Source organism: Telmatherina bonti (assembly GCF_933228915.1).
Source record: "Telmatherina bonti genome assembly, chromosome: 15".
In the NCBI taxonomy this organism is placed as follows: Eukaryota; Metazoa; Chordata; class Actinopteri; order Atheriniformes; family Telmatherinidae; genus Telmatherina; species Telmatherina bonti.
Window position 1 is genome coordinate 37,003,481 of NC_136613.1, and position 14,155 is coordinate 37,017,635.

The 14,155-nt window shown below is 42.6% G+C and overlaps 1 protein-coding gene across 4 annotated transcripts in view; it reads right to left on the reverse strand.

The window, feature by feature from the left end:
* Positions 1-12,115, reverse strand: part of ccdc93 (CCC complex scaffolding subunit CCDC93) — a 48,872-nt gene extending 36,757 nt beyond the window's left edge. For all 4 annotated transcript variants that reach the window (XM_079254906.1, XM_079254904.1, XM_079254905.1 and 1 more), the window contains exons 1-5: positions 12,016-12,115; positions 11,729-11,842; positions 7,350-7,444; positions 4,945-5,056; positions 1,962-2,060 (exon numbers count right to left, since the gene is read on the reverse strand). In XM_079254906.1, the coding sequence (XP_079111032.1) occupies positions 1,962-2,060; positions 4,945-5,056; positions 7,350-7,444; positions 11,729-11,842; positions 12,016-12,102 (507 nt within the window). In that variant the 5' untranslated portion in view covers positions 12,103-12,115. The remainder of the gene's footprint in view (positions 1-1,961; positions 2,061-4,944; positions 5,057-7,349; positions 7,445-11,728; positions 11,843-12,015) is intronic.
* Positions 12,116-14,155: the final 2,040 nt, after the last annotated feature.

The window sequence follows — 14,155 nt, forward strand, 5'->3', positions numbered from 1 at the left end:
GTCCTCCTCAGACTGGTCCTCCTCAGACCGGTCTTCTGGTCCTCCACAGACTGGTCCTCCACAGACCGGTCTTCTGGTCCTCCTCAGACTGGTCCTCCACAGACTGGTCCTCCTCAGACTGGTCCTCCTCAGACTGGTCTTCTGGTCCTTCTCAGACTGGTCTTCTGGTCCTCCTCAGACTGGTCTTCTGGTCCTTCTCAGACTGGTCCTCCTCAGACTGGTCCTCCTCAGACTGGTCCTCCACAGACCGGTCTTCTGGTCCTCCTCAGACTGGTCCTCCTCAGACTGGTCTTCTGGTCCTTCTCAGACTGGTCCTCCACAGACTGGTCCTCCTCAGACCGGTCCTCCACAGACCGGTCTTCTGGTCCTCCTCAGACTGGTCTTCCACAGACTGGTCCTCCTCAGACTGGTCCTCCTCAGACTGGTCCTCCACAGACTGGTCCTCCACAGACTGGTCCTCCTCAGACTGGTCCTCCACAGACCGGTCTTCTGGTCCTCCTCAGACTGGTCCTCCTCAGACTGGTCCTCCTCAGACTGGTCTTCTGGTCCTTCTCAGACTGGTCCTCCTCAGACTGGTCCTCCTCAGACCGGTCTTCTGGTCCTTCTCAGACTGGTCCTCTACAGACTGGTCCTCCTCAGACCGGTCTTCTGGTCCTCCACAGACTGGTCCTCCACAGACCGGTCTTCTGGTCCTCCTCAGACTGGTCCTCCACAGACTGGTCCTCCTCAGACTGGTCCTCCTCAGACTGGTCCTCCTCAGACTGGTCTTCTGGTCCTTCTCAGACTGGTCTTCTGGTCCTCCTCAGACTGGTCTTCTGGTCCTTCTCAGACTGGTCCTCCTCAGACTGGTCCTCCTCAGACTGGTCCTCCACAGACTGGTCCTCCACAGACTGGTCCTCCACAGACTGGTCCTCCTCAGACTGGTCCTCCACAGACCGGTCTTCTGGTCCTCCTCAGACTGGTCTTCCACAGACTGGTCCTCCTCAGACTGGTCTTCTGGTCCTTCTCAGACTGGTCCTCCTCAGACTGGTCCTCCTCAGACCGGTCTTCTGGTCCTCCACAGACTGGTCCTCCACAGACCGGTCTTCTGGTCCTCCACAGACTGGTCCTCCACAGACTGGTCCTCCTCAGACTGGTCCTCCTCAGACTGGTCCTCCTCAGACCGGTCTTCTGGTCCTTCTCAGACTGGTCCTCTACAGACTGGTCCTCCTCAGACTGGTCCTCCTCAGACCGGTCTTCTGGTCCTCCTCAGACTGGTCCTCCACAGACTGGTCCTCCACAGACCGGTCTTCTGGTCCTCCTCAGACTGGTCTTCCACAGACTGGTCCTCCTCAGACTGGTCTTCTGGTCCTTCTCAGACTGGTCCTCCTCAGACTGGTCTTCTGGTCCTCCTCAGACTGGTCCTCCTCAGACCGGTCTTCTGGTCCTTCTCAGACTGGTCCTCCTCAGACTGGTCCTCCTCAGACCGGTCTTCTGGTCCTCCTCAGACTGGTCCTCCACAGACTGGTCCTCCACAGACTGGTCCTCCTCAGACTGGTCCTCCTCAGACTGGTCCTCCCCAGACTGGTCCTCCACAGACTGGTCCTCCACAGACTGGTCCTCCTCAGACTGGTCCTCCTCAGACTGGTCCTCCTCAGACTGGTCTTCTGGTCCTTCTCAGACTGGTCCTCCTCAGACTGGTCCTCCACAGACTGGTCCTCCTCAGACTGGTCTTCTGGTCCTTCTCAGACTGGTCCTCCTCAGACTGGTCCTCCACAGACTGGTCCTCCTCAGACTGGTCCTCCCCAGACTGGTCCTCCTCAGACTGGTCCTCCTCAGACTGGTCTTCTGGTCCTTCTCAGACTGGTCCTCCTCAGACTGGTCCTCCTCAGACTGGTCCTCCTCAGACTGGTCCTCCTCAGACTGGTCCCACACACCCAACAGAAGACAACATGGTGTGTGTAGGTGATGGATGCGGTTACCTCAGGAAGACTGTGGGTCTTCTGGAACTGGGAGACAGAGTAAGACCTGACATAGTCTCCCATCTCCTCCCTGGTCTCTATGGCTCGCTTCACCAGCCACTGAAAGGAGCGAACACACACACACACACACACACACACACACACACACACATATATGAGAGAGCAGAAGATACACACACGCTCGGACCATCAGACCTCTGGAGCAGCTGCTGTCAGCTGGGATCCATTACCACTAATTACTGCTAATACTGTAATAAAAGTTACTGTAATAAAAGTAAATTTAATAAAACTGTCATAAAAGTAACCAAAAGTTACTGTAATAAAAGTAACTAATACTGTAATAAAAGTCACTGTAATAAAAGTAAATTTAATAAAACTGTCATAAAAGTAACCAAAAGTTACTGTAATAAAAGTTACTGTAAGTAACTAATACTGTAATAAAAGTTACTGTAATAAAAGTAACTAATAAAAGTTACTGTAATAAAAGTAACTAATACTGTAATAAAAGTTACTGTAATAAAAGTAAATTTAATAAAACTGTCATAAAAGTAACCAAAAGTTACTGTAATAAAAGTTACTGTAAGTAACTAATACTGTAATAAAAGTTACTGTAATAAAAGTAACCAATAAAAGTTACTGTAATAAAAGTAACTGTAATAAAAGTAACTAATACTGTAATAAAAGTTACTGTAATAAAAGTAACTAATGAAAGTAACTAATAAAAGTTACTGTAATAAAAGTAAATGTAATAAAAGTAACTAATACTGTAATAAAAGTTACTGTAATAAAAGTTACTGTAATAAAAGTAACTGTAATAAAAGTAACTAATACTGTAATAAAAGTTACTGTAATAAAAGTTACTGTAATAAAAGTAACTAATAAAAGTTACTGTAATAAAAGTAACTAATACTGTAATAAAAGTTACTGTAATAAAAGTTACTGTAATAAAAGTAACTAATAAAAGTTACTGTAATAAAAGTAACTAATAAAAGTAAATGTAATAAAAGTAACTAATAAAAATAACTAAAAGTTACTGTAATAAAAGTTACTGTAATAAAAGTTACTGTAATAAAAGTAACTGTAATAAAAGTAACATACTGTAATAAAAGTTACTGTAATAAAAGTAACTAATGAAAGTAACTAATAAAAGTTACTGTAATAAAAGTAACTAATACTGTAATAAAAGTTACTGTAATAAAAGTAACTAATAAAAGTTACTGTAATAAAAGTAACTGTAATAAAAGTAAATGTAATAAAAGTAACTAATAAAAATAACTAAAAGTTACTGTAATAAAAGTAACTGTAATAAAGTAACTCTAATAAAAGTTACTGTAATAAAAGTAAATTTAATAAAAGTAACTGTAATAAAAGTAAGTAATAAAAATAACTAATAAACGTTACTGTAATAAAAATAACTAATAAAAGTAACTAATAAAAGTTACCGTAATAAAAGTAAATGTAATAAAAGTAACTGTAACAAAAATAAATAAAAGTTACTGTAATAAAAGTAACCAATAAAAGTTACTGTAATAAAAGTAACTGTAATAAAAGTAACTAATACTGTAATAAAAGTTACTGTAATAAAAGTTACTGTAATAAAAGTAACTAATAAAAGTTACTGTAATAAAAGTAACTAATACTGTAATAAAAGTTACTGTAATAAAAGTTACTGTAATAAAAGTAACTAATAAAAGTTACTGTAATAAAAGTAACTGTAATAAAAGTAAATGTAATAAAAGTAACTAATAAAAATAACTAAAAGTTACTGTAATAAAAGTTACTGTAATAAAAGTTACTGTAATAAAAGTAACTGTAATAAAAGTAACATACTGTAATAAAAGTTACTGTAATAAAAGTAACTAATGAAAGTAACTAATAAAAGTTACTGTAATAAAAGTAACTAATACTGTAATAAAAGTTACTGTAATAAAAGTAACTAATAAAAGTTACTGTAATAAAAGTAACTGTAATAAAAGTAAATGTAATAAAAGTAACTAATAAAAATAACTAAAAGTTACTGTAATAAAAGTAACTGTAATAAAGTAACTCTAATAAAAGTTACTGTAATAAAAGTAAATTTAATAAAAGTAACTGTAATAAAAGTAAGTAATAAAAATAACTAATAAACGTTACTGTAATAAAAATAACTAATAAAAGTAACTAATAAAAGTTACCGTAATAAAAGTAAATGTAATAAAAGTAACTGTAACAAAAATAAATAAAAGTTACTGTAATAAAAGTAACCAATAAAAGTTACTGTAATAAAAGTAACTGTAATAAAAGTTACTGTAATAAAAGTAACTAATGAAAGTAAATGTAATAAAAGTAAATTTAATAAAACTGTAATAAAGGTAACCAATAAAAGTTACTGTAATAAAAGTAACCAATAAAAGTTACTGTAATAAAAGTAAATTTAATAAAACTTTCATAAAAGTAACCAAAAGTTACTGTAATAAAAGTAACTAATACTGTAATAAAAGTTACTGTAATAAAAGTAAATTTAATAAAACTTTCATAAAAGTAACCAAAAGTTACTGTAATAAAAGTAACTAATACTGTAATAAAAGTTACTGTAATAAAAGTAAATTTAATAAAACTGTCAAAAGTAACCAAAAGTTACTGTAATAAAAGTTACTGTAAGTAACTAATACTGTAATAAAAGTTACTGTAATAAAAGTAACTAATAAAAATAACTGTAATAAAAGTAATTCTCTACGTGTCCAGGTGCAGTTTCATATTTCATATTTAAACATATTAATCTTTAAGGCAGGAAGGAGACTCATCTCTGATATCCCTCCTCCAACTGGGAGTTTTCCTTCTTTCCAGGTTATCATGCTGTGGTGTTACTGGTCAGGCGGGCTGCAGACCAGGTAGTTCTGCATGTGGAACTGGGATGAGTTGGACCCACTGCTGGTTTTAATGGTGAAGGAAACTGACAGCAGAGACCACCTTGTGTTTTTATAAGAACTGGGTTCTTTCCCACCTGGATAACTGGGAAAATGTGGATAAAATCCAGTCCTTGGATCTGGTGGGGTTCCAGGCGGTGAGGACATTTCATCTTCGGTAGGACAGAGACGATTTTCTCCGTCAGGGCTCTGCAGGAAGACAGCATTTTACATCATCATCATCATCATCATCATCATGATCAGGGAGGAATTTCTGCTCAGTGGAAATCTTCCATCTGCAGCTTACTGGTTTCCATCCATCATGTTCTGACTGCAGATATCTGGATCATATCAGCTGATCCTTAATTAAAATGACTCTACCTGTCCAGAAGAAACTAAAGACCCCATCAGGATTTCTTTTTATGCTAATAAGTAAGATCCTTGGAAGGGATCATTCCTGCATGCAACTTCCCTGATGGCCCGTCGACATCCCCGGCATGTTTAGGGAACAGGAGACTACATGGAGCCAGGCCTGAACCCTGTGGAGAGTGTTGAGGATGTGCTGGAGAACGCCTTGTGCAGCGCGGCTACTGACTCTTCTCACATTCTGTGTCGTCTCAGCCTGAGATCTGCACTCATCAGCTAAAAGCTTTGGGCTTCATGTTCTCTGTGCTGTTTTCTGTTTCATGGGAAGAACTCTGGAAATGTGCTTCACAGAGAAACGTTTATATTTCTCAGCTCCGGCTGAACAACGTTTATCATGTCTGTCTGCATATTCAGCCTCCAGTCCGTCCTCATGAAAAGCCCAGCGGACGGGCGGTCCTGTCCTCGAGGACGGGCGGTCCAAGTGGATCCTTATTATCCTGGAAAAGGTTTAAACCCAGGAGGGAAATCTGCCAGAAGCAGCTCAGCCTCAGCTGAAACTGGACCTTTATTTTCAGCAGTTTCTCTATTTGATGCTTCAAACGAACACAAACATTTTCTCTAAAGAGTTCCTTGTCTGGTATGTGGAGTTTTCTGAGCTTTCTACAGTGTTACAGTGTTGAATCCTCATCAGACATGTGAACAACACTGTTTTTTATCACCTAAACGCATGTTAGAGTTTGAACTCCAGCATTTTCTCCGTTCGGTTTCCATGGCGACAAAAAACACGTGGTTTTAGAGAGTTTTTTCTACGTGGAAATCCTTGTGACGTCCCGGGGGATAAGGTTGGGTGATTGGTTACCTTCTACTGGTTAACAAGGGCATGTACAAATACATCAGGCGGGTGGAAAACGTGGGATAAAGTTATTTCCAACGATGGCTGGTGAGTTTACCAAAGAGAGACATCCTGCTGCATTCGTTGCTGTGGGTTGCTGTTTTCCACTTCGTTTCCAGGCTCTGATTCAGGTTCCAACATGTAGGGCTGGATGCTATGTGTTGACATTGTAGTTTGTTTTTTTATTGAGTTCATATGAGCCTAATCCTTCTGTTTATGAGACGTTACAATGACGGTGAAAGCAGGTGCGGTGCGCGCTCCCGATGTAGTGCAGCGGCGGGAGGCGGGGCTTAATGCGGAAGAGTCTCAATCCACTCGTTTTGCCCGCAGGCTGATCTGACAGCCTACGGAGAGGGTCGGTCTGAAGTAAATAAAATCATTTGTGACAATAACTCCATCAATCCCAGCCCTTCTGGTCTCAGAAATAAAAATAAATTAGCCTGAAATGAACAGAATAGTTCCACTTTAAGCTCTTTTTTGTTCACAATCACATTTAATCATCAGAAAACGCCGCTGGGACCAGTGGAACCGCCTGGGAACGCCGCTGGGACCAGTGGAACCGCCTGGGAACGCCGCTGGGACCAGTGGAACCGACAGGGAACGCCGCTGGGACCAGTGGAACCGCCTGGGAACGCCGCTGGGACCAGTGGAACCGCCTGGGAACGCCGCTGGGACCAGTGGAACCGCCTGGGAACGCCGCTGGGACCAGTGGAACCGCCTGGGAACGCCGCTGGGACCAGTGGAACCGACAGGGAACGCCGCTGGGACCAGTGGAACCGACAGGGAACGCCGCTGGGACCAGTGGAACCGCCTGGGAACGCCGCTGGGACCAGTGGAACCGCCTGGGAACGCCGCTGGGACCAGTGGAACCGCCTGGGAACGCCGCTGGGACCAGTGGAACCGACAGGGAACGCCGCTGGGACCAGTGGAACCGACAGGGAACGCCGCTGGGACCAGTGGAACCGCCTGGGAACGCCGCTGGGACCAGTGGAACCGCCTGGGAACGCCGCTGGGACCAGTGGAACCGCCTGGGAACGCCGCTGGGACCAGTGGAACCGCCTGGGAACGCCGCTGGGACCAGTGGAACCGCCTGGGAACGCCGCTGGGACCAGTGGAACCGCCTGGGAACGCTGCTGGGACCAGAGCTAAAGGACGTCCGGTCTGATACCAATGAGGGATTTTCTTTTGGATGGACAGATGCAGCTTACCTTCAGTGAGACACACCCTCAACCTGCCACTACTCACATTTTCTGTCCTATGGTGGAGTTCTCCTGGAAGAGAAGGTCGACGTCGATGTCAAAGTTGCAGGTTGTGATGCACCAGGTCATCCCACCAACCACCTGCAGAGGAGGAAGCAGCGGCCATGAGATGCACCTCCACAGAGTGGGACTCCTGCAGGTCAGCGGACCCAGCAGCCCAGATCATAAACCAGCTCAACACATGTCCTTCCAGCCCACGCAACCAGAACCGGTGCCAGCTGACTGGGTCGGGTTGGGGAGGGGGAGATGGGAGGGGGATCAGCTGCAGAGGTTGTGAGCTGGTTTGTCTCTCTCAGAGGAAAAGCGAGGTAGACAGACTGACCTCTTATTATCCCACACACACACACTGCTGTAAACTTACAAATGATATTCCATTATAAAACTAACATGTAGGGCTGGGCGATATTTAGTAATATCCCGATATTTTTATGCCATGTCACAATATACGATACACACACTACTCACAAAAAGTTAGGGATATTCAGCTTTTGGGTGAAATTTCCCAACAAGCCTAAAATGCCTTCAAACCTGTACAGGTGAACTTAATGTGATCTTCTCTAAGCTTTTAAATGCACATGTCCAACTGTTAAATGTTTCAATAAATTTTGCACAAGTTGCTGTTCTCTAACAAGGAGCTTAACGGCAAAAATCACGGCAGGTGTGTGATCCTTGAATTGACCAATAAATGTCCTGGTTCAATTAGAGCTGGTGTTTAAACAGTTGTCCTCATCATGCTGTTCACATTTTGACATCATGAGACCAAGACGACACCTAACAATGGAACAACAGTCCCTTGCCATTGCCATGCTTCAAACAGGACGTTCTCAGACAGAAGTGGCCACTGAGCTTGGAGTGTCACAGAGTGTCATCAGCAGGTTGCAACAGAGATATGGAGAGACTGGAAGAGTCACAGAAAGGCCTAGAAGTGGACGTCCTTTGGCCACATCCCGTGCTGATGACCGCTACATTGTGAACACTGCCCTGAGAAACCGGATGATGAATGCCACTCAACTCCAGGCACGTTTAAGAGAGGTGAGAGGCACCCAAGTGTCACGTCAGACCATTCCAAACCGTTTCCATCAGCGTGGTCTGCGTGCTAGACGACCTGCACGGGTACCTGACCACACCACCAGGCACAGGCATCATCGTCTTGCATGGGCCAGGGAGCATTTACGCTGGACGAGGAACCAGTGGGCCTCAGTGCTGTTCTCTGATGAAAGTCGATTCACACTGAGCAGAAATGATGGCCGGCAACGATGTTGGAGACGTCAGGGAGAGCGCTATGCATCAGCCACTGTTGTCACCAGGCCAGCTTTTGGTGGTGGCGGTGTTACAGTGTGGGCAGGGGTGTCCACTTGGTACAGAACTGCCCTACACTTTGTGAATGGTACAGTGACAAGCCCATACTACCTGAATAACATCATTAATCCAGTGATTGTGCCCCTACATGAACAGCACAGGCCTAATTTCATCTTCATGGACGACAATGCTCCTGCTCATCGAGGCCGCATCATCAGGGAACGGCTGTTGGAGACTGGTGTACCTCAAATGGAACGGCCTGCACTCTCTCCAGACCTGAATCCCATTGAAAACCTGTGGGATCAGCTGAGCCGTCGTGTAGAGGCTCGAGACCCTGCACCCCAGAACCTCAATGACCTGAGGGCTGCCCTTCAAGAAGAGTGGGATGCCATGCCTCAGCAGGCAATAAGTTGCCTTGTGAACAGCATGAGACGTCGTTGTCAAGCTGTAATTGATGCTCAAGGGCACATGACCAGATATTGAGACGTTCACATTTTTTGTTGTGGTGTAACTACCATTGTTGTTACCTTTTTTTGAGATGAGGAAATCAGTAGTGCATCCTTCTACTTAAATGTCTTACTTTTATGATATTATATCACTGTAGCATGAACATATTGCATTTTCCATAAATTTCACCTGAAAGCCAAATATCCCTAACTTTTTGTGAGTAGTGTATCTCGATATTTACCTTGAATGAATGCTTTGGTGCAGACAATCACATCAGTAAGATGATTTTGTGTCTCCACTAAAACATAACTGTTCATACTGCATTAAGATATGCTGATTTTAAACATTCATGCCAAAAGGATGAAATTGTAACGAAGCAAACTGATCAAAACCGTATTTATTGAACAGTTAAAGCAGCGGCAGAAACATGTCATTTTAAAACAAAATAAAGTGCCTTTGCATGATGTAATAAATGCAACGTATGAAAATAGGTGCTCTAGGGGGGACTTTTCAAATGATGAACTATTATAAGGCTTTGCTTTATGGATACGTTTTTGAGTTGTCGTGTATTTTTTAATCGCAGAGTTTAGCGTAGAAATCAGTCTTATAATCCAGGCAGAATGTCCTCGTATCGTCTCCAATAAACGGCTTCAGACAGTTTTTAATTCAGGGTTTGATTCCCACTGCTTTCTGTACTTTCTAGAGACATGAGGAGCCAGATAAATATGCTTGTGTCACACACAGTGGATGAGGTGAGTAAGTGACAGAGGCTGTGAATGTAATCAAATAGAATAATTATTTTTGCGTGACGTGAAAAACGTTGTAATTTACGTCCCACTCTGTAATCCAGAGCGGGATCAGTGGTGGATTTGGCTGTTCATTGTGACTGTAGGTGGAGTCGTGCAGGTGTCCTCTCTGCTCCTCTGACTGGCTGCAGCTGCAGCCGGAGCGACTGAGTGCTTTAGGACGGGGAGAGACTCTCCTTCTGACAATAACTTTACAATATGCGCTTTAAAGTCAGTCGCCAAAACACCAGGAAAGTCTCCAATAACTCCTGTAAAAGCTGCTAGATTTGTCGCTTTTCACAAGAAGTCGCCAGATTTAGTGAGAAAGTGTCTCCACGCTGCCTCTCATGACGTAGCACGTAGCTCACGTTATGTACGTAACGAGGTGCGCTTGTTTTAACTCTCTGTGCAAAGCGGTGCAGAGTGGAGGAGGAGGGAGGAAACCCCCGCCCACAGCTAAAAACACCTGCGTGACAACAGGATACTCCAATATGACGAATATAGGCATTTTCTATATCGCACAGAGGACTAGCAACGATATCTCCAGTATACTCGATATATCGCCCAGTCCTACTAACATGTTTTATATTTGTGTGAAAATGTAAAACCCCCCATGGATCTGCCTGCATCATCGTTGCTCACATCACATGACGTCAACCTTGACTGACAGACGGAGAGGTGGTGTCGTAAAGTCGGGTCAGGTGTGTATCGTGGACAACAGACCAGTGAAACCATCAGGTTTCCAGTTCAGAAAGAGGACAGAAGAAGAGGAGGAAGGCCTGCAGGTCTCTCTGAGTGACGTTACTCTACATGTAATGAAACTGGTTCGTGTTTGCAGCAGGACAAGGTCACATGTTGGTCTGGGAACTTGGTCAACAGTCCTGAATGTTTTAATGCTAGACGTGAGTCTATGCTAGCTGCCATAACATATAACATACATGTGATGTCAGGACACACGGTCAGAACATTCGGTACCATTTATGGGATGCTTTTTCACTCATTTACAGTGTTTTATACTTAGTTCATAAGAACTTCAATTATTATAATATGTGCATTATTATGGTTTATTGTAAGTGGGGAGTTGTGATGCATGTTCTATTCTATTCTATTTTATTCTATTCTACAGTCATTCAGCAGACGTTTTTATCCCAAGCAGCTTACATGAGAGTGAGAACAACACGTAGGAAACAGGAGAGGACGTCATAGGAAGGAGCTGGAGTCCAGCTGGATGCAGGTGTTCCAGGTCGTCCTACAGGTTGTGTTTTCTTTTCTTTATTTTTCCTTCCCCACCCCACAATATTCTCCATATTTCATAGAATGATGACCAGAATATTTGTTCTGTTAGTGTGTGTACCGGTGTGTGTGTGTGTGTGTAGGTGTTTGTAGGTGTGTACTGGTGTGTGTGTGTGTGTGTGTAGGTGTTTGTAGGTGTGTACCGGTGTGTGTACTGGTGTGTGTGTGTGTGTGTGTGTAGGTGTTTGTAGGTGTGTACCGGTGTGTGTACTGGTGTGTGTGTGTGTGTGTAGGTGTGTACCGGTGTGTGTACTGGTGTGTGTGTGTGTGTGTGTGTGTGTGTGTGTGTGCGCAGGTGTGTGTGTGTGTGTGTAGATGTTTGTAGGTGTGTACCGGTGTGTGTACCGGTGTGTGTGTGTGTGTGTAGGTGTTTGTAGGTGTGTACCGGTGTGTGTACTGGTGTGTGTGTGTGTGTGTGTAGGTGTTTGTAGGTGTGTACCGGTGTGTGTACTGGTGTGTGTGTGTGTGTGTGCGCAGGTGTGTGTGTGTAGGTGTGTACCGGTGTGTGTGTGTGTGTGTGTGTACTGGTGTGTGTGTGTACCTTGTCAAACGGGGACAGCCCCTTGATGCGGGACCGGAAGTACCCCGCTGCCAGCAGCAGCTCCAGGATTTCAGCCAGTTTCAGGTTCTGTTCTTCATCCTCTCTGGTTTCCACCTGGAACCAGACACCGAACCCGTTACAGTTCTGTTCACATTGGCTCTAAATTACACTGCGGTTCCGCGGTCATATGACAGCTACCCCCCCCTACGGAGGGCTCGCGCCCCGGTCAGTCCGGAACTTTCACACCGTCCCACCACACGGACTCTGGTCGGACTGTAAACCCGTACCTGGATCAGATTTCCATCCTGGTCGTACTGGGCTACGATTTTAGAACCGCTTCTGACTCTGTGGAAGACAGACGAGGCCGCCGCCATGTTGGACCGAGGAGCAGCTGATCGCTCACGTGACCGGACGCAGCGTTACGTAAACGTCACCAGAGAGGAACAAACAAACAAATCACTTTATAAATCATTCATGGTATGACAAGAGCATTCTGTTAGGAAGTCAACTCATGGATAAAAACGGTCTTCTCCTCACTTATTACCATAAACCCTAAAGAATACGCCGTAGTTTCTGCAGCTTCTATTCAGATTCTGAAAAATACTCACAAGGACATGTGACACAGAAACAATATTTATCAGGGGTTTTGAAATTACAAGCAAACAGTGTAATAAGACAAGGAATAACCTGTTCATTTCCACCTGCTGCAAAATTCTCCTGCTATTCTATGATGGGTGAGATTAATTGGAGGAAAGCTAACAAAATAATTCATAATTACTGTATCAATAATAAGATGAAAGAGGTATCCTATAAGAGTTTGCTTCAAATTTACCCTGTAAAAGAAATACTTAAAAAACGAGTCAAAAAAGATATTGATGAAACTTGTGTTTTCTGCCACTTGAACAAGGAAACTATTATTAATCTTTTTTTCACTGTGTTCATACCAAACCATTCTGGTCAGAGACGGAACAATATATGTGTTTTAAGATGCGAATCAATATTCAGTTAAATGTTTTTGATGCTGTACTGTACGTAACATTGAATGAATTATCAAAAGATATGCTCGACATTATTCAACTGCTAATAATAATTGGAAAATACCACGTTCACAAATGCAAATGGAATGGTTACAAACCTTACTTTAATGTCTTTCTTGCAGAACTGAAATTATATATCAACTCATTACAAAATGTAAAAAACCAAAAAGCAATAAGGATCCTTCAAGCACTGAAAGAACTGCACATATTTTGACTCACAAAGACACTGACTGTTGAAACTGAATGGACAGACGGCATTACCTCTCCCCTCTGGCTGGTTCGGTGGTTCAGTGTCTCTGATTTTTCTTTTAATTTATGTTTTTTCTTTGTAAAATGTCAATACAAGAAACAAAGTTGGAAAAAAATGTAGATATGTATATATGATGTGAATGTTTGTTCCCATAGACATCATGTAGATCTGATGTCATGTAGATCTGATGTCATGTAGATATGATGTCATGTAGATCTGATGTCATGTAGATCTGATGTCATGTAGATATGATGTCATGTAGATCTGATGTCATGTAGATATGATGTCATGTAGATATGATGTCATGTAGATATGATGTCATATATTTTTATATAATGTGTTTTACCTTTCCAAATAAAGTTAAAACTGGCTGGATTTATCGCTTTAACTGCTTCCTTGGGAATTGATAATGACTGAGCTGGGTAGATGAAGCGGGAAAGGACTTCAGTCTTGGTTAGTAATGTCCAGCCAATGAGAATTCGGTCTCTCTGAGACCAAGAGTTGAGAAAAGCTTTACTTTTTTCCATGTTTCTCCAGATATTAAGATGAAAATCATGAACAGGTAAAATTTCCCATTTATTGAGGTTCAATTTTAAGCCAGACGCTTTTGAGAAGAAATCTATTGTTTCATGGATTTTTGGGAGTTGGTTGCTGTTTCTCATAAATATGACTGTATCATCAGCAAGTTGACTTATTGTCAGTTGTTTATTGAATAGTGTTAGTTTTTCCAAATCAGATTTTTTGATAAGAATAGATAGCATCTTGGCTGCAATAATAAATAATAAGGGGGACCCTAATGCCTTTCTGAATTGGAAATCTTGGGGACGTACCACATGGTAGAAGAACTGTCCTGTTTGTATCCTTATAGATTAATCTAATTACATTAACAAACTGTTCACCAAATCCTCTTAGCTCTAGTTTACGGAATATAAACCTGTGTTCAATTAAATCAAAAGCTTTGAAGAAATCTAAGAAAAGAATGAAGCTCTTGTCATCAATTAGGTAATTATAACTGAGCAAATCAATTATTAGTCTTATATTATTATGTACTGATTGACCTTGGATGAAGCCTGATTGTGTCTCTGAGACAATATCCTCAATCCCAATTTTAAGTCTGTTTGCAAAGATATGAGTCAACAA